Source organism: Rhagoletis zephyria, unplaced genomic scaffold (assembly GCF_001687245.7).
Source record: "Rhagoletis zephyria isolate East Lansing unplaced genomic scaffold, Rhagoletis_zephyria_1.1 Rzeph_scaffold_00270, whole genome shotgun sequence".
Taxonomy (NCBI): Eukaryota; Metazoa; Arthropoda; class Insecta; order Diptera; family Tephritidae; genus Rhagoletis; species Rhagoletis zephyria.
In genome coordinates this window covers 113,728-135,088 of record NW_016157354.1, presented here as the reverse complement: position 1 = coordinate 135,088, position 21,361 = coordinate 113,728, and the positions used below count along the sequence as shown (strand labels likewise).

General features: G+C 34.6%; 1 protein-coding gene across 1 annotated transcript in view; it reads right to left on the bottom strand.

Annotated features, from left to right (window-relative positions):
• The window catches only part of LOC108358585 (titin-like), a gene marked incomplete at its 3' end in the record, with an annotated part of 329,734 nt that overhangs the window by 203,809 nt on the left and 104,564 nt on the right, over positions 1 to 21,361 (bottom strand). The window contains exons 3-4 of the mRNA XM_017609990.1: positions 14,129 to 14,337; positions 13,940 to 14,050 (exon numbers count right to left, since the gene is read on the bottom strand). Of these exons, the coding sequence (XP_017465479.1) occupies positions 13,940 to 14,050; positions 14,129 to 14,337 (320 nt within the window). The remainder of the gene's footprint in view (positions 1 to 13,939; positions 14,051 to 14,128; positions 14,338 to 21,361) is intronic.

The following is a 21,361-nucleotide window of genomic DNA, read 5'->3' as shown; positions in this document are numbered from 1 at the left end:
CAGTTCGAAAACGCCCTATCTCAGAAATTTTTTCAACATCGTTCTATCTCAGAAAACTTTTCAAGAACGCCCTGCTTCAGAATTTGATTGGAAAACACCATACCCCAGAATTTTGTTAAATAACGCCCTATCTCAGCTGCCGATTCAAAAACGCCCTATCTCAGCTTATTTTCAATGTCTTTTCGTTTGAGATAGGGCACTTTTGAACCGAGTACTGAAATAGGGCGATCTTCAACAAAATTCTGAGATAGAGTATTTTTTAAAAAAATTCTGAAACAGGATGTTTTTCAATAAAATTCTGAAGTAGGGCGTTCTTGAAAAGTTTTCTAAGATATGGCGTTTTCGAACCGGCTGCCGAGATAGGTCGAGCTTTCACTCAGCCAACGATATGATGTGGCTTTCAAATAGTTACCCAGAATAAGTAAAAAATTACCAATTGAGTCTTTGCTTCACAATTTACTTGAAAAGGCGAGCAAATGCTTTTATGTGCAAACACCCTTTTTGCCCGAAGTTCTAGGAGTATGTTGAGATCTTGTAAAAGCTCTGTACCTATTCCTTGTTTATTTACCACTAATAATCGCTTAGTACATGTTAAAAGCATATTAAGGAAAATACACAATACTGTGGTTTTGAAGGCCCTGCACTATAGGCAAAACACGAGTTTTTTTTCAAAATCGTAGATCTTCGCTTAGAAAAGAGATAATGGAATGAACATTTTTTATCGTGAAGATAAATGACCATATAATATAGAAAAACTATAGAGAAGTTACAACAACAATAACGTAACCCTCAAAATACCGTTCAAAATGCCACTTTTTTTAAATTTTGGATTTTGGCTCCCATTCCTCTAGAAAATACTACATTTAATACACCATTAACATTGTTTCTGAAAGATTTCTCTTTATTTTATCTTACGACTCGATTTTTGGGACATTGGATGCTGTATCCAAGGGGCCAGATTGAAAACGAAAAGCTTCCTTTAACCTCTAATAACTCGTAAACTATTAGCTTCCACAAAAAAATTTATTTAACAAAAATGGTTATACAAGTCGATATCTTTACGAAAGTACAGCATTTAACCCTTTAATTCAGAGTCTGTCATATATGAAACGCTTTTTAACCCTTTCAAGGCAGAGGAAAAAGTTTCTCAATGTGCTTTTGAACGTGCTTTTTCTCATGTTGACGTATATATTAATCGTAGAAAATTTTTCCATAGTAAAATAATAATAAAGAAAAAAATAAAAAATAAATAAAAAATAATAAAAATATTCAAAAAAAAAATAAAAAGTACGTTGAAAACTTATTAGAACCACTTTGCCTCTTCCTTGAAAAGGTTAAAAAGCATCGTATATATGACATACTCTGCATTAAAGGGTTAAATGCTGCACTTTCTTAAAGACATCGACCAGTATAACCATTTTTGTTATATAATTTTTTTGTGAAAGCTGATAGTTTAAGAGTTATTAGAGTTAAAAGGAAGCTTTTCTTTTTGCAAGCTGGCCACTCGGGTACAGCATCCAATGTCACAAAAATCGAGTCTTAAGATAAATTAAAGAGAAATCTTTCAGAAACAGTGCTAATGGTGTATTAAATATAGTATTTTCTAATGGAATGGGAGCCAAAATCCAAAATTTCAAAAAAAAGTCAAATTTTGAACGGTATTTTGAGGGTTAAGTTATTGTTGTTGTAACTTCTCTATAGTTTTCCTACATTATATGATCCTTTGTCTTCACTCGTGTTTTGCCTATAGTGCGCCGCAGGTAGGATTGGTTGCTAACTACTAGTATTCTAAAGAAAATGAAAAAATTAACCTCTCCAGATTCTTCGAAATTCGAAAAGGTATATGCAAATATTAAACGACATTCTTACTGAATATAAAGTATCGCCACACTAATCCCAAATCAAGAGTTTCAAAGAATCGATCTGATTTTTTTCTGTGGACTTTTATTATAAGCAATTTTGTAACTTAAGACATACTTTTTAAGAAAACAAATATTGTTTTTTTCTTCATGAACACCTATTGCACAAGTGTGCGACCTAAAAGGATACAGGCACTTAATAAAAATTTTAAATGCAGTAGCAAAATTGAAGGCATTAGAGAGGCACCGAGTTAATTACAACTAAGACAAGAATACAATAAACTATATATTTAGACTAGCTATGCAACTGGATACGTTAGAGATTTATTTTCACGACGGTCGTATGGAAATTGGTATTCTTGGAGAATTTCTACTGCTTCTGGAAATTTGCTAAATTTTGGTTTTATATGCGTTATATAGGGATCTGAAGCTTTTAAAAATTTGTGCAGGATATCTTCGTTTGTTTGTATTCTGCCAATCTGTCGCAAATGTCTTTCCCTGACCTATCGAAAATCTTTATTTCGTGCATCAGCAGCTTCTTCCGAGAGCAATTTATATTCAGTAAAAATGTCGTTCAATGTTTGCATCAGGGAAGCCAGCCCGATTTCCGGAGAATTTCAGTTGGCGTGGGGAATTGGGGAATGGACCGTTTTTTGTGGGGAATTTCAGAATTCTAGTATAATAAAGTTTCAAATGGCCTAAAATTAGATTTTTTAGAATCATTTTTGTCGAATTTGCTTTGAAATAACGAATAAACATAATTTATTTTCATACGGAAGAAAACCGCAAAAACTTCGGCAAAAAAATTCTAAAACTNAAATGGCCTAAAATTAGATTTTTTAGAATCATTTTTGTCGAATTTGCTTTCAAATAACGAATAAACATAATTTATTTTCATACGGAAGAAAACCGCAAAAACTTCGGCAAAAAAATTCTAAAACGAAAATTGAAACTTGCCCTTTATTATTATACTCAAAATCTTTCCAGAAAATCGAGTAAAAAGATCGAAATTTTTACGAAAGTTTGTTTAGTTTTTTTCACATATTGCACAAAGTTTCAAACTATGATTTATACGGTATTTGTAAATAATTAACTATATTTTTATAAAAAATAACTCAATTTAAGTAACAAAATAAAAATAATTGGTACGACTAAAATTTTTCGACCACTGTATGTACGTAAATATTACAAAGATGCTCCACAAACTATATGAATCAATTTCGTTTTGTTGATGCGGAAAAATAACTTATCAAAATAATTTCGTTTCGTTTCAGAGCTAAATAAGCGAAACAAAACTCAATCGTTAACGTTGAAACTAGTGTTGGGAAGTATCGAGTACTTTTGAGGATCGAGTTCTTTGGTATCGATACTTTTAAGGATCGGGTATTTTCCAGAGTATTGAGTACTTTCTTTAAATATACATATGTTGGTAGCATTTCAATTCTTAGTGTAGAAATATCACAAGCTGCCAGTATTTTATTCAAATTAATATATGAATCCCAAACTACGTTAAATGTATGCCTAACTGTACTGGGTACAAGTATTGTACTTGAAAATTTTTGAAACTGCAAATTGAGTACAATCATTTCTGAATACCGGTAAATGTAAATAAACCTCACTACTTTTTAAGTCTATTCGACACTTAATACTAAGTACCAGGGTGTCCATATTGTTTAAAAAAAGGGCAATTTGAGAAAATAAAATCGCCAAAAATCGTCAACTTTTTTTTTGAATAAAATTCGTGAAATCACAAATTTTTTATTTTCAAAATGAGATCTTGTTATAATATAGGTTTTAAAACCAAAAACGAATATAATTCCTTCAGAGGGTAATAATAAATAATACAAATCACTTAAATAATAGTGATGTACAAACAATTTTCTTTAAAAATACGCATACTTTTTAAAAATATTTGTTTCAACACATTTTGCAATAGGATGCGCTATTATTAAATTTATTGTAACTCATATTAATTGATTAATCGCACAATCCGTTTTTAAGAGCAGGGCGCTAAAAATTAAATAAAAACCTATAATAAGACGAGCTATTTTCACAATTTCTTCAAAATCACATACTGTTTGATATTAGAAACGTTTTGCAGCAGAAACTACTAGCCTTCATATAACACTTTATTCGAAATACAGTAAAACCCGCTTTAGTACCTCACGAAAAATGTCAGCTTTTTGAGGTACTTAAAAGAACCCGCTTAAGTACCTCGATGCGGGTACTGACTTTCGTACTGATTTTATTCATTCCTTCAATCAGTACGCTAATATCCTGATTTTTTTTAAATTTGTACTGATTTGTACTGATTTTTCAATTCTGGGCAATCAAATTTGTAATAGGGTTCTTCCCACCGAGCTTGGTACGCGGTAACTCGGTGATCGGAACTTTTTGCCCATGTATTTTGTTTGTGTATATATATACTTTAAGATTTGCTTAAGATGTTTAAATAACTTTCTTAAAATTTACTGTAAAAAGTAAGAAGAAAATAATTTAATTATAGTTGACTTGTTTTCGGTAATGTTTGATATGCGCAAGAAATTAATATAAAAGAGCAATCGTTTTATGGGCATATTGCGGGTCATTATCTACCAGAGGGCTGACGTTTTTTGTCGAGTGTTGTTAGTTATCTCAAAAACAACTTTCAGTTTAATAACAACAAATTTGAATAATTGAATGGCTTTGCCTAAAACTTACAATTCGTTTTTCTCAATTTAGATACTCTTGTTTTGCGCAGTTGAAAAAATAATTTAAGCCATGAGGAAATACGGATTTAGTCCTTAAATAGAGGTCACTTTTCACAGTTTGAATAAATTTGTAATTCTGTTTTTTCAATACCACGTTCAAACGAAACACCTGAGAGGAACTAACTTAAATATAAAGTTTGCTTCCTGGCGAAAAGAGAGAAACCGACTTCTAATTAAAATTTTAGAAAGTGAACTTCAAATTAAAAGTAATATTAAAATATGTATAATGTTTAGAGTTCTTTGACTATTTAAACACTGTAAGTGGAAATGATCTCATTATTGCTATTAAAAATGGCATGTACATAAAATAATTTATTGGCTCCTGTAATATTATAAAGGTATCTCGTACTACATGTTAATGTGTATACTAGCGTTGGCCGAAAATCCGCCTTTTTAGAATTTTGATTGGTAATAGCAAAAATATGGTTCATTATGCTGTATAAAATATCTGTGTGAAATGTGAAAGTTTTTGGTCAATATCCTAGGCTCGCCCAGGTCCATCAAAGTTCGAGTACTAAAAAAAAATTGTTCCTAGCTAACTTCGATTCTCTACAAAAAAGGTCCATATACCTAATTATATAGGACTAATACTTTAGAAGATTATTGCAATTTTAGTAAAAAAAAATGTATTACTTAATGTATTTATTAATTTTTATTTTTTGCCCATATTGAACTTTGATGGACTTGGGCGAGCCTAAGATATTGACCAAAAATTGTCATATTTCACACAGATAGTTTTTAGAGCATAGTGAACCATATTTTTGCTATTACCAATCAAATTTCTAAAAAAGCGGCCCACGATAGTGTATATCATATTAAAATGAATAACATTTTTATTTTTTATGATCAACATTTTATTTATAAACGGGTAAGGCTTCCTCAAATGGGCCTCGAATTTACCAAGATTATTATTTTTCAATGATATTCAGGCAGCGCCGAGTTTTGTAGTCCAAATGTACACTGTGTATATTTTGATGCAAAATTCAAAATAGTTTTTTTATCAACAATTGAAAATTTTGCAGTGTTTTGGAAATTTGTATGTTTCTTTGAAAGAAGTGAAAGAATTTTTATGGGTGCAGATTTAAAAAATATTAAACTATACAATGAAATTATTTCCGTTACAAATTTTTTTTTTGCTTTTCTTGGTAATAATAGTATAGTTATGGTAAATTCGGGGCCCACTTGAGGAAGCCTTACCCATACCAAAATATTATTAAAAACAAGTACTCTGGCGTTTCAAAGTATTTCTGCTACTTACATTCATAATTCTGCTTGGAATAAAAGTGTACTGAAAAGTACTGATTTTTATAGCATGAAAAAGTCTAATGTACTGATTTTGCGCAAAAAAAATCTGGCAACCCTAGAAGCTTTCTATGTAATCGTAGGCAACAAACAATAGTTAATTCAAAGATGTCTAGTAAGATAGCCGTAGACATCGGATTACCACAGGGCTCAGTTTTGGCACCCCTACTCTTTAATATATATATCAACGATATTAAAAGTTCTCTCAAACATTGTAAAATAAAACTCTTTGCGGATGATGCCTTGTTAACGATCAGTGATAGGGAACTACCAAATGCGATTGTCAAAATGCAAGAAGATCTTAATTCTTTGTATCAATGGCTGTGTTCAAATAAACTCAAACTGAATGTGAAAAGGACTAACTTTATGGTATTTTCCAGAGCGGCAAATGCTGACTCCATAAGCCGTGAATTAAAAATCAAAGATGAAAATATCGAAGAGGTGAAAAGTGTCTAGTACCTAGGAATATACATAGACAACAAACTAAAGTTTGATGAGCACGTTGAGTATACAGTCAACAAGATTGCTAAAAAAATTGGCCTTATAAAGAGATCGTGTAAGTACTTGGGAAGAAGATATAAGACGTTGGTGTACAGGTCAATAATAGAACCGCACTTTATATACTGCCCCACGATTTTCTTCCTAGCGGGGGACTCCCATGTAGATAAGCTGCAAAAAATGCAAAACCGAGCGATGAGATTCATCCTCATCAAACCGTACGACACACCAACAAGATGTATGCTTGAAACCTTGAATTGGTTAAGCGTGAAGCAACAAGTTTTTTACCACGCTATGAAATTTGTGTACAATATTAAGAAGGGCAACCTAGTTCGATCTTCGCTGGTTATTATTATGGTGAAATTATGAGCTATGCAACCGTGTCGAAATTTTCGTTGAGTATCGAATTTTCTGTCGAACAGAATTTTGCTGTCGATGTACACCATCGGCGAAGTGTTACAAAATTGTGAAAAATTTATGATTTTGCATTTAATGTTTACTTTATGGCGGCTGGACACTAATTTTAAACAATTTTTATTAATATCATGCAGTTCTAACGTTGTGAATATTAAACACAAGCTCGAAAGGCTGGTTTTACTTGTGAATACACAGTTGGCACGACCTCTGACAACAAAATCGTAAGCTGTTGATAGTTTTAAAATATTTTAAATAGATTTGGCTCACAAACGCCTCTTTAGACAGTCGGAAGTTTTTAATAAATCTGTAGACAAATTTCTTAAATATATTTTATGTCAAAATATATTCGAAAGACTACGCTTTCCATTTTCCACTCCAAGCTCTCATCCACTGACGAAACGTTGAACCAGAACTCCGTTGTACTAATTTTTACCACGTTTTTATAAACTCGCTTTCTTTTTTATTTCATTTTAATTTGCACAAATTTACATACATATGTAAAAGCACACTATTTAGTTTGCTTGATTTGTAAACAAAACTTCTCAGAGTTGAAAAATGTACTATTGTAAACAACCTAACCGAGCGAAATTCACAATAGCGCTATTCTTCATCGAATGAGCGTCTAATACCAAATGAAAATTCGTTCGGTCAGAACTTTCGACCACAGTCGAATGCAACTCATAATAGGGGCCTTACTTTTACATATCTATGTGAGACTACATCTTCAACAAATGCTTACATACACAACTAATTTTTAAGCAAAAAAAAAACCAAACCGATTTCAATTCCCATCTAAGCATTTAAGGTTATCGTTAATCTATTCATGATCCAAGTTTGCATTGTGTTTTCTTGTTTTCGTATATATTTGAAGAGTAGGGGTGCCGCTAAATTTTTTTAGCACAACGAGGGTGCTTCTTAAGTCAAGTGTATCACGCAGTTCCTTAGCCTCTTCTTTAAAATTATTGTGGAAAACTAAGTGTTGTATATTTTTGTAATTGGAAAACATTTTTTTTTTAAGGAAAAAAACGCCAAAAATCGCCAATGGCGATTTCCTAAATTTTTACGCGCAAGTATCCAAAAAAATCGCCAAATTGGCGCGAAATCGCCAAATCTGGACACTCTGCTAAGTACTTTGAATCGATCCTGAGTGCCTACATGTACCAAAGCGATTATTGGAACATAGTGTTTTTGAGTACTGAGTACTTTCGAGTTCTTTTGAGAGTACTGAGTTCTTTGGAGTACTCGGTATCGATACTTTTAAAAATCGGGTGCTGTCGATCCTTTTGAGAATCGAGTTCTGAGTACTTTTGGTATCGCTACAGCCCAACACTAGTTGAAACGAAATAAAAAATCAATCGTTAACATCGAAACAAAATAAATCAACGATAAGTTGTTGTTGTATGCCATTGCCAACTCGCTATTAAAACCTAGTATCTAAATGCATGCTACAACTTCAGCATTAACGATTGAATTTCTTTTTGTTAAAAACCAAAATAGAATTATTTATGCCTAAACGATAAAAAACTGAATCGTTTCAACAGAAGCCCCTATCGATCAGTGGTGATCGTTTTTCTCAAAAAATCTTAAACTATCGATAGTACTATTTGGCTATCGATACTCCCGTTATATTTAAACGTTGCTTCCAAACTTATGGCCATGTCAGAAGTAAAGTAGTTCTATTATCGGCTTTTGAAGTTTGTATGTTTCTAAGGTATATATCGAAATTTAGACAAACATGTCTAAACAAACATTTAATATTTCATATTTGAAATTTTAGAATATGCTCTAATTATACATCATAAGAAGAACCTGAACGCCATAGCAGCCAAAGCTTCCCTTACTAGGCGTATACATTTATTTCTAATTGTAATCTTCATTAATAGATGAATAAATACAATTCGATAACAAAACGCTTTACTTAGGCTGAGCTATATATTTTGAAGCAATCTTTAAACTTAAAGTGAATTTTAAAGTTAACAGTTATTCTAGAAAACGGCCCTAAGTGTGTTTATATTCTCAATATTTTATTTTTTTCCGATACCGTCCCGGTTAAGTTGAAACAGTTGTTAACATTACATTGACTTTCGATAGTACAATCGATGGTAACACTTGACACTATCCATAGTATTGCTGAAAACTATCAACGAGTAAAGATAGTTTTTTTCTGAAACAGGAAAACTATTGATGGTAGCACTATCGATAGTTTTACAACTCTAGTATTTGGACACAAAAGCATTTGCTCGCTTTTTCAAGGAAATTGTGAAACCAAGGCTCGATTGGTAAATTTTTTCTTATTCTGTGTAACTATTTGAAGGCCATACAATATATTATACTTAGTGTATGTTATGATATACCGACTTATATATAAACTACCTTTATTTTAAAATGCATATGTGTCAGATGAAAGAAACAAAAGCGGCTAAAAAAATGTCAAAGTGTTATAGAAGGAAAGTCGGTAGAAGGAAAATTCTTAACTTTCCGTGAATTATACGAGGTGACCAAAGTTGCCGATCAACTGTCGTTGATTAGAGAAATCGCCGCGTCGTGTACACCACCCAGCGAGGAACAAATCTCGGCAAAGGCACACGTTTTTCTTCAAGTCCCACCTTGCGACGCGGAGACCTTTTATGGTGGTTACGAGGAATGGCCCGCGTTTCACGTAATTCAACCACCCGAAGCTTTCCCGTGCTCAGAAATTGAATTACCTCCGATACAAAGCCCAAGGAAAAGCCGGTTCCATCGTCAAGTAATACCAGCCCAGCGATGATAACTTCGATCTGGCCTGAGAAGCTTTATGGTGACGATACGAAAACAAACGTATCCTGGTTGACAACCATATTAAAATTTTAATGACCTTGCCCACTATTCAATCAGAAAATAGCAAGCAACTTCAAAGGCTCCAATCATCAATCAACAACTGTCTGTCAGTTCCTAATGCGCAAGACGTTCAGACAGTTGGGATCCCATATTGGTGTACATATGCTCATCAAGGTTGCCGGAAACCACACTGTCACTTTGGAATCAATCTCTCTCTTCATGGAAAGATTAGCTCTCATGGCCACAAACGAATGATTTTCTTACTTCAAGATACGAAGTAGTCGAAAGGTTGAACAGGCTTCATCTAAGCCAAAATAAACAAGAACCAGTCGCTCATCAAAATGCTGCGCAAAACAGATTCTATAACAGGACTCAAACCTTTCTTGCAGAACCTAAGAGGGAAACTACTTGCTCTAACTGCAAGTGCCCTCGTCCTATTAGAGTCTGCCCACAATTTAAGCGAATATTGGTACCGAACCGAGTACAATTCGCAAACTAAACCAAGCTGTGCAAAATCTGTTTTGGTAATACTCACAGCACTAATGAGTGTCCGAGCAAGTGGTGATGAACACATAGCCAACAACGGTATTACTCCCTGCTGCACATGAATTCCAAACTACAATCTCGACGCTCTAGTGTGCGAGCGAATGAAACCGCCACACAACACACTACTGTCCAGTCGACATCTCCCACTTGACAAGCGCAGTCAAGCTCCAACTCCAGCGAGCAACCGTGCTGTTCAAATCAAGCACAAATACAATCATTGGCCACAGACAATGATGGCGAAATTCTCCTTCCAACTGCCATGGTCGAAGGATAACACGAGGGAGAATTGTTTCAACTTAGAGCCTTGATTGATCAAGGCTCACAAAGAACTTTCATTTCCTCAAAAGTTCAGAAACGGTTGAAAGTACCATTCGAACATTCCAAGTTCGAAATTTAGGGCATGGGCGGACACCTCGTATAAAGCTCCTCAAAACTTTGTCCACTTTCATTGGTTGCAAGCCATGCAACGGATAAATACACGTGTTACCTCAACTCATGAGGCACATGCCGACATTAGCCGTGAAAACCGGCAGCGATTCAAGCTCCTTGAACTTTGCTGACCCAAGTTGCCACATACCAGCTCACTGATATGTATTGTAATCGGCAGCGATATATTTCCACAAATGTTGCTGGAAGGTATACTAAAGGTTTGCGCAAAAAATATTTTCCTGGTCCAACAACCGAAAAAGTGGTGTCATTCTCGATTAGGGTGGCGAGATTTTTTTTCGTGGATATAAATACATCTGCGATTTTCAACGGCGAAAATTAAGTACTTTTAAGTACATTTTTAGTCTTGTGTAAAAAATAAAATATTTAATTTTTTACAAAATATATATATTTAAAAAATCCATTTGATGGTAAAAAATAAATTTTTAGCATCGCGATGCAATACTTATAGCATAAATTACTTATGAATGAAGATTTGCATAATAAACAAAACTTAGCAATTCAAACAAAGTTTTTCTATATTTTATATTCAATATTTATCACTTTTTTTATATCATTCACTGGTTCAATTCCAGCCTCACTTTTTACTAGGAATCGTATTTTGACACATATGCTATGCGTACGCACACGCCCGAAACACATTCAACTTGCACTCATTGGTCGTTCACACGTGTGTGCATTAGTGGAAAACAAACTCTGCTCACAGCAAAGTGTGTGTTGTTTGTTATTAAAACTAATTGGTTATTAAAACTAAGTGGTTTAAAAAAAAAGCGCAAATTCTGAAAAAAAATCGCCAAAAATCGCCAATTGTTTTTTTAAATAAAATTCATGCAATCGATTTAAAAAACCTTTTATTTTAAAAATGAGATCTTGTTATATAGTTTTTAAAACCAAAAACTAATATAATACCTTCAGAGGGTAATAATAAATAACAAAAATCACTTATATAATAATGATGTACAAACAATTTTCTTTAAAAATAAGCATACTTTTTAAAAATATTTGTTTCAACACATTTTGCAATACGACTGCGAAATTATTAAATTTATTATAACTCATAATAATTGATTAATCGCACAATCCGCTTTTAAGAGCTCGGCGCTAAAAATTAAATAAAAACCTATACTAAGGCGAGATCCGCTATTTCCACATTTTCTTCAAAATCACCTATATAAACATACTGTTTGATATTGGAAACGTCTTGCAGCAGAAACTATTAGCCTTCATATTACACTTTATTCGAACTATTGAATTGAGGCTTTCCAACCTCATCCTATTTCGAATCTTAGTTTTTGTTGAATTCATTACGGAAAAAACGCGCTCAACAAAGCATGTAAGTGCGGCAAGTATAATAATAACATTTTTTTGCCTGTTGCCATCGGCGTAGCCAGAATGAAATTTAGGGGGGGGCTCGACCCTATTAAGCTGGCATTCCAGGGTATTATTTTATATATATATAAGGAAAATTTGAAAGTTAGGGGGGGCTCAAGCACCCCCTGCCCCTACCTGGCTACGCCCATGCCTGTTGCAGTTTTCACTCCGTAAGCAATTATCCAAAATTCGTCAGAGTCGGATGGAATGGTTCTGAGAAAAGTTAATCCATGGGAAAGTTAAAAGATTTAAATATTCAGTTTCCGCTGCTTTTATTTTTTTCAAAGTCAAAGGTCCCTGAAACTCGCCCTGTTGTGATTCACACACTTTTCTGGTGACAAAATCAAAGCTTTTTAAAAGTATTTAATTGACTAGGTAATCGTTTCAAAAGTTCTTCGATTAGCATGATTAAACATTTTTGGCAGTCTTTTAATATGCTTGTTAAGTTAAGTTCATTAGCCTCTTCTGTAAAATTATCGTGGAAAACTAAGTTTTGTATAGTTTTATACTTGGAAAAAATTTATTTGTAGGGAAAAAATCGCCAATGGCGATTTCCTAAATTTTTTTCGCGCAAATATGCAAATTGGGGCGAAATCGCCAAATCTGGACACTCCGGTAGGCAGCCATGCGCGCTCGGTACTTATATTTTCGGAGTTGACGTTGGTCAACTACCAAACTGCTGCGACCAAGGATTGCGCCCACGGCCATCGTAATGTGGTTAAGCGGCGGCTTAAACACAGGGTTTCAAAGATTAATTTTTATTTCAATGAATAAAGCTAAGTACGGCCCTTTTAAGAAAACGGCCAAGAAATAAATTTATATTATTTCGTGTGTGTGATTAGCAGTGTCCAAGGTGTTTTGACATCTGATATTTTACAGCCTGCCGTCTCACTTTTTCTTTACGAAATAATGGAACGTGCATATTTTTCTGCTGAAAACAAGGAAGCCTAGTGCTCTTTACAAAGAAAAACTTTAGAAAGCTATGGTAGAAAGCATAGCAAATTTCTTTAGAACTCCGTACTGCTTAAGAAAATTGGGTTCAATAAAATTAGGGGCGTTTTTTTTATTCGTTCAACTAAAGAAATATTTACAAATAATAACATAAAAAGAGGTTTGGTTTTTATTAACTCCTAACTTCAATTGCATTTCTGCGCGGCGCAGATCATTCTTATTTGAGAATATCAAGCAGCACTTGATTGTCTATTGTAAATTTTCAATCCTTGAAATAAACTGAATAAAAGACAAAACGCTACACTGTACTTGAATATATTTTTGTTGTTGTTTTTCGAACATACTTGTGAGCATATTTACTAATGTTTTAGTGCTTATCTAAGTGTTCAAATTGCTTTTTTATTGATTATTTTCTTCGGCCCTGATTATGATAATACTCATACGACGAATTTTGTCAATGGTGTAGGAAGAGCGCTGAAATTTGTTATTCGTCAAGAATAATGTGATATAAATTTCAGCATGGTCCATTTAAGACAGTGATTTTATAGCTATAGCAAAGTAACATTTATGTCAAATAATATGCTTCACTAAAAGGCTTACTTTATCCAAGAAAGTAGATATGTATATATGTATTTATTTCTCCATATTCAGCTATGACATTTTATGTATTACTAAACTATTTTGCGGGTGTAAAATTTTAGAACAAGTCGTTTAGCGGTCCTGAAATGACTCATTTCACTGAGTTAGAAGAAAGTCAAGCATCCTTGTATACAACATGGCAGCGGTTATATAAGACCCTTAGTCCCGCAAATCAAGTTGCATATTCCTACAAACTATAATTACAGTATTGAAAACTAATTTACCAAAGTGAACGTCTAGATTTACTAAAAGTGATTTTAATCAGCAACATGCAAACATGGTCCATTATTCAAATCCAATGTCCGTTAATAAATTTTTATATTATATGCATAATGAACGTACCTCCGACAGCTTCACAATAAAGTATTACAAAATCACCCTCGTTGTAAGGTCCAACTACGGTAGAGCGCTTAGCACCCTTTTCGTCTAGAATGATGACCTCCTTAGGCAAAGCTATGTAAAGAGCGACTCGTTTTTATTCAAATAAAATCAGAACACCCATATACATTAGATTTTAATTATATATCTTACCTATTACCGTCAATACGATTCGACAATTATGCGTTTGTGACTTCTCAAAATCTATCCGACATCTATACGCTCCAGTATCAGACACTTGACTATTGCGAATAGTTAACTTCCACGGCCCCTTATCAAGTGTAAGATGGGCTCTGTCTCCAAAAGCGGTTTCATCTGACCATCGCCTTGCAACTTTTGATATTCCAGCTCGAATGTCAACGCTGTTAGCAATTGAAAGAAAATCATTTTTATATATGCATTTAGGGATGTTCATTTATTCGATTTTTAAAATCCCGCGATTTTCGGGATCTTGTTATTCCAAGCCCGGAATCCCAGGATTAGTCCCGGGATTTAGATATTCAATATTTTTCAACAACTTAACTCGACAATATTTCATCAATATTGTTTGAGAAGCTTTCCTCCATATAACACTGTACGGCAAAATGAACTTCTTTTCTAGGTATTTGACCAAACTAATTTTTCTTAAGAGATTGAGTCATAGGTAAAACAGGGATTTGTCCGTTTTCCGAAGTTAGCCTTCGAATTTCGAAATAGGATCTTTGGTAAAAAAGTATATTTAATTATTGCATGTAAATAACTAAAAACCTAAAAATATAGACGTAGTCCTCCTTTTGCTCGTATTTAAATGGCATATAACTTTTTTTGTGCAAACTTATATTACAGGTGATATAAGGGGTCAAAATTAAGGTCTCCGAAAAAATTAAATTCCTTATATTGCAAAATATTTTGAACTGATTTTTATCGTTGTAAGGGCGGTTGAACCTTATTTCTTCCGATATGCATATTTGTATACTTCATATTAGAGGTATACGCCGCCGCCGCCGATTTTTGTCATTCCACACGCGCCGCCGCCGAGTTATGAAAATATCGGCGCAGCGACAGCGGCGCGGCGTTCGGCGCCTAAGGATTGAGTACAAAATTTTCATGATGTATGTACATTGAAATACATCGTTTGAAGGAACTAAATACTACTCGTTAAAAAACACAATTTTACGAAATGAAAATTACTCTTTTAAAGGAATTCTTGNACAACTTAACTCGACAATATTTCATCAATATTGTTTGAGAAGCTTTCCTCCATATAACACTGTACGGCAAAATGAACTTCTTTTCTAGGTATTTGACCAAACTAATTTTTCTTAAGAGATTGAGTCATAGGTAAAACAGGGATTTGTCCGTTTTCCGAAGTTAGCCTTCGAATTTCGAAATAGGATCTTTGGTAAAAAAGTATATTTAATTATTGCATGTAAATAACTAAAAACCTAAAAATATAGACGTAGTCCTCCTTTTGCTCGTATTTAAATGGCATATAACTTTTTTTGTGCAAACTTATATTACAGGTGATATAAGGGGTCAAAATTAAGGTCTCCGAAAAAATTAAATTCCTTATATTGCAAAATATTTTGAACTGATTTTTATCGTTGTAAGGGCGGTTGAACCTTATTTCTTCCGATATGCATATTTGTATACTTCATATTAGAGGTATACGCCGCCGCCGCCGATTTTTGTCATTCCACACGCGCCGCCGCCGAGTTATGAAAATATCGGCGCAGCGACAGCGGCGCGGCGTTCGGCGCCTAAGGATTGNATTTTTGTCATTCCACACGCGCCGCCGCCGAGTTATGAAAATATCGGCGCGGCGACAGCGGCGCGGCGTTCGGCGCCTAAGGAATTTAGTACAAAATTTTCATGATGTATGTACATTGAAATACATCGTTTGAAGGAACTAAATACTACTCGTTAAAAAACACAATTTTACGAAATGAAAATTACTCTTTTAAAGGAATTCTTGATTGCATAATTTGGGCCACTGGACAAGAATATGATCTCCTTTATTTTTCCAAAACGAGCGTAACTCAGAAAAAACATAGGTAACATATTTTTCGATCGAAAGCCTTTATTACAGTTAAATTTTTTCCGCAGTAGACAACTCTTTCCAATACTACAACAACAAGAAAGTTATAACACATCAAATACTTTAACGCCAATATCTCAGAAAGCAGTTTTAACCGAAGCAGCTTCTGTTCATCTAACCCATTCCATCTAACTCCTCAATTATTAGAGATAAAACAAAGACAAGTTGATTTTCCTGAGTAATTTTTTAGTTTTTTTTTTAATTTTAAACAGACTTTAAATAAAGAGCAAACACTGTTTTTTGCTAATTTTTACATTCGTAAGTTATTTTATTCTGGGGTCCCACATACGTATACAAGTACTAGGTGGCTGTGTGAAAATTACGGTAGCATTCCTTAATGGTGGCCAAACCCCAGGAAGGTTTTGCACGCATCGCAACGTTTGCAACAAAGGGTTAAAGTTCCCCCTTTTTGGTAAAAATTAGTATTATTTTTCATTACATTCGGTTCTCCTTAGAAAAAGTTTGCGCTTAATATTTTAGTGGACATTTTAACCATCTATAAGCCATTTTTTCAAACAGTGGGTAAAAAAGACCCGTTCTGGTTCGAGTTGATGGGTTTAACTTTTGGAAAAAGTAGACCAACCTTGTTTTCAATATGTAATCCGCAAAAAATCGTAAGAACTCCGTAATTTAACATAACGGTTGATAAGATAATTGCAAACATTTTTTGGTAGCGACATAGTTTATCCCAATAACCTAACTTTTAAAATTTTTTATTTCTTTAAATTTAAATAATACATACGGATCTGTTCTGCGGAAAAAAATTATCAATTGATAAAAAATAACCCAGTTGTAGTTAGCTTTTTTGCGGGATTTCTATAAAATATATAACTTGTAGTTAACTACAAAAAGCTAGCTTGAAACTAGTTGACAAGTAATGCAGAAGTAATGAAGGAGATTATTTTCTTTAATCGCGTTTGAACAAACGCGCTGAGGACAAGTAAAATGAAGATCGAAATTTCATATTATCATTTTGAATTTATGTCTGACAGAGTTCGAATATGGGACCACCTACAGCAGAATATGAAAACAAATATGAAATGTAATAAAGTAAATAAAAATTAAAAAATAAAATAGAATAAAATAAAAATATTTAGTTTTTCCTGTTGATATTTTATGTCCAAAAGTAGGTAGTTACAAGTTAGTTACATCTAATGCAGAGGTAAACCACCCTAGACTATTTCGCGTCCATCGCCATGGAAATATAGTTTAGCTTTCGTCAAAGAAAATATACAGATAATAAGTGACTTTTAGCTCCTTCCTAATCAACTTAAAGTTAGCTTATAGTTAGATACATTTCCTGCAGGGAGTAGAGAACATACAGAGCCATTTGTGTATGTATGTATATACCTCAGCCGTTCTTCTGTTCGTCCATAGTAATTTAAATTTAAAACTAGTTCAATGAATAAATTACATAGAATTATAATCTGAATTGGCATGGTGAATGCCTAACGCTGACGAGATGACATGATAAGATGAGTAGCTTCATGGCTCTTTGAAATCTACCTCATGGGCAATAGCGCCGGTGTTTCCAGACGAGCCGGCGTCGCCGATTCTTTTTGAAGTTGACCACGCCGCCGCCGCCAGGCGTGTCGGCGTAAACCTCTACTTCATATATAAAATTTTTAGAAAAAACACATTTAAATTAAAAAATACCTTTTATTTATAAAAAAAAATATTTTAATCAAAAAAATCACTAACAGTTTTTTAAAACATTGGTGTCGTTGTAAAGACGATTGAATTCCCCTTTTTATGATATACATATTTGTATACTCCGTATATAAAAATTTTAGAAAAAACACATTTAAAGAAAAAATACCTATTTTATAAAAAAATTTACAAAAAAATTACTAACCGATTTTTAAAAGGTTGGTAGCGTTGTAAAGGTGATTAAACGCCCTTTCTTCTGAAATGCATATTTGTATACTTCGTATATGAAAACTTGAGACAAACCGCATTTAAAAAAATAACATTTTTTTAAAAAAAATATTTTTAGCAAAAAAATTACCAAACGATTTTTAAACAATTGGTCCCATTGTAAAGGCGATTAAACTCCCTTTCTTATGATATACATATTTGTAAACTTCGTATATAAAAATTTGAGAAAGACACTTAAAGGAAAAAGTACCAAGTTTTTGTTATACAAAATATTTTAAACAAAAAAAATTCTAATTAGTTGTACAATTGAATACTTTATTTAAATAAAACAGAAAATTACCCTTAATTTGTATATAATATTACAAAACCGAAGTAAGAGGTCTAAAGAAAAAGTCACTTTTGATATTAAATCACAACAAAACCAAAGGGGACGTTAATAACATGGTTAAACGCTTAGCAGAATATTCACTTAAGCGGCAAACGAATAGATGTCCTTTACCGTTATTTTATAATATCCTAGATGTGGCTGCCTTTGATACGTATGTACATGATTTACGTGGAGACATCCCACACCAGAAGGCTTCTACAAACCGACGTATAATGTTCCTTCCTGAACTTAGTGACCACCTAGTGAAACCTGAAATAGAAGTGGGAACTATTAATCAATGGCTGAGTGGAAGATCGACCTATATCAGCAGCCAGTTCGAAAACGCTCTATCTCAGAAAACTTTTAAATAACGCCCTTCTTCATAATTTGATTGAAGAACGCCCTATTTAAGAATTTTATTGAAAAATACCCTATCTCAGGATTTTGTTTGAAGAACACCCTATCTCAAACGAAAATACATTGAAAATGTGCGGAGATAGGGCGTTTTTGAATCAGCAGCTGAGATAGGGCGTTCTTCAATAAAATTCTGAGATAGAGAGATAAGAAAGAAAAGCATGGGGTCAGGACTTGTAAGAGTAGCGCCACATGTGTACACGTCGATGTTCTGGGTAATTTACGTACCCCGCGGGAGTTACGAAGCTAGAAAGAGCGCGAGTCACTCCAAGACATTTTTTTTCAACTTGAAATGGCTTTGACCCCATGCGCCTAATTAAGGGTTAATTTGAAGTTCTCCCGGAAGTCCCTCATTTCGGCTTCGAGCAGTTGCACGCATGTTGGGTTCTCTCCCCTGGCGGTAGCACTTTCGCTTGTGTCACGCTTTTCGTCTTTAATGTTTGCGGAAAATCTTGACCCGCCGAATCCGTGGTTTGTTCGGTGGCCACGGCGTACTCTCAAATGGCGGTCGCCATGGTCGAATGCTTTGTGGCTCATCTCGAGCAGCTGGATGGAGTTTTCGGCGACTCATCACTGCGGCATAACTGAAGCGACTGAACCTTAAAATCTTAAAGGAGAAGATGGAGAGCGGATATTGATTTTGTCGCGGCGGGCTACGGTCGTTGGTCGGTTGCTTATGTGCTGAATGGCTTTAGGCCCCGAAGGGGTACGTGCGCTAGCTATTTGTCGGGCCGCTCGGGGTTGACTAGTTTTACCGTATTTGTAGATATGAATTTGGTGATTGTGTATGGACTTGAGGATTTCGGCGCAAGTTTCTGTGCGTAGTTGTCGACAGCAGAGGAGAGTGGGTTATCTCGCTTCATGATTTCCTCTACCACTTTAGGTTTCCATGTCCTTATGCGTAGATTTGGCTGAAGCGGTGAGGCGCCCCTTTTTCTCTGCCCATACCTCGGTGATGGCTGGAGGTACTGTGGGGTGCTCCTCAGGTACTGCCCCTTCGGAGCGTATCTGCAGTGGCATCGCCGAATTGCGCCCAAAGTTTATCTCCGCGACGGAAGCTTGCGTGGATTTGTGCTGAGCCGTGTTCATAGCGAAGGCGACCTGGAGAAGCTCCTGGTCGCAGGAGCGGTGGTCTCTTTTTGAACGCTGAGCTATCATGGTTTTAACCACCCGGGGTTTCGTGAGTGGCGTATACTGCGGTGAATTAATGCTCTATGCGGTGTTCGCTAAGGAATGCTATCGCCTTGGCCACGAATTGCTTCTCGTTGTAGCTGAGAAGAATCACAGTCAAACCGGTAAATAATTCTATCCTGGAGCGCTTTAATGACGTTTGCGTGGTCGGCTGGCGTACCAACACTCGCCGGTGATGGTCTCCACGGTGTGGAGCGTGTTGGCTCTGTCATCGGTTGTTGCTAGTAGGCATCGCAAGAGTGCGTCCACCACTAAGTTAAGCGCTCCCTTCCGGTACTTAATGTCAAAATTCTATTGCTGGAGTTCGAGCGCTCATCTCGCGAGTCGTCCGGATCAGTGTGACAGCGGGCTTTTGAAAAATTGTAGCAGAAAAGAGACTTAAAATGTATCAATATTTATCGCTTTTTTTTCAATTAAGTATCAACGCAACAAGNATTGTAGCAGAAAAGAGACTTAAAATGTATCAATATTTATCGCTTTTTTTCAATTAAGTATCAACGCATCAACATGGAATAAAATCAATAATTGTTATTAAAAACAATTTTCCCAAACAGGTTAGCATTGCACGAGCAAGTTGAAATTATTTCCCGAAAGCGATTTGCGTAATTTCAGTTGCAGTTACACCTTGCAATTTTTATTGCCGAAAGTGATTTCTTCAAATCTACAAAAAGGACTTTCTGACTGTTTACACGGGAAAGTAGACTACCGATTTCGCATTTTGACAGCAAAATACGTAGATAAAGAGCCAGCATTGTCGCGTTTAACCACACCTTTAGTCTGGTAAACTATGTTTATCAACAGCTGATTGGTAGCTTTTTGCTAAAAAAAAAAAAAAAATTTTAACAAAAAATTTAAGGAATTTTATGTACTGAAATGCGTTATGCCTTTTGGCAGCGGGCGAATTCAAAATTGCATGAATATCGTACAGCTGATTGCAGTTTACCAACTACCAGAAAAATTATCAAGCTTCCACCAGGATAATTCGGTAACCAGTAAACCGATACTAAAATAATTTTACACAAACAAAATACATGGGGGAAAGTTTACCGCAAAACTCGGCAAACACCGATGGCTTACCAACTGTCATTTGTACGAGCAGTATGATTGCAAGTTTTTGTGTGTGGGCACTTTGATGTCTTGATATGTATAAGCATTTACCTCCTTCCCGAACACCGAGTTACCGAGTACCAATCCCTAATTTTTGTAATTGAACATAGCGAAAATAAAAAAATGCAACGCTATGATACTGTTCGTTTATTCACATTTTGACGTTTTTCGTCATGGACCATGAATTACAATGCATGAAAGGGTCGTTCAGTGAACGCATACAAATTTAAAGATGCATACAAATTTGCAGATTTTTTTCTTCTGTATTGGGAAAAGTATCAAAATTGAAAAAAAGTATCTCTCCAAAATTCATCGAAAAATTTATCACTTTTGATCAACTTGGATCAAAACG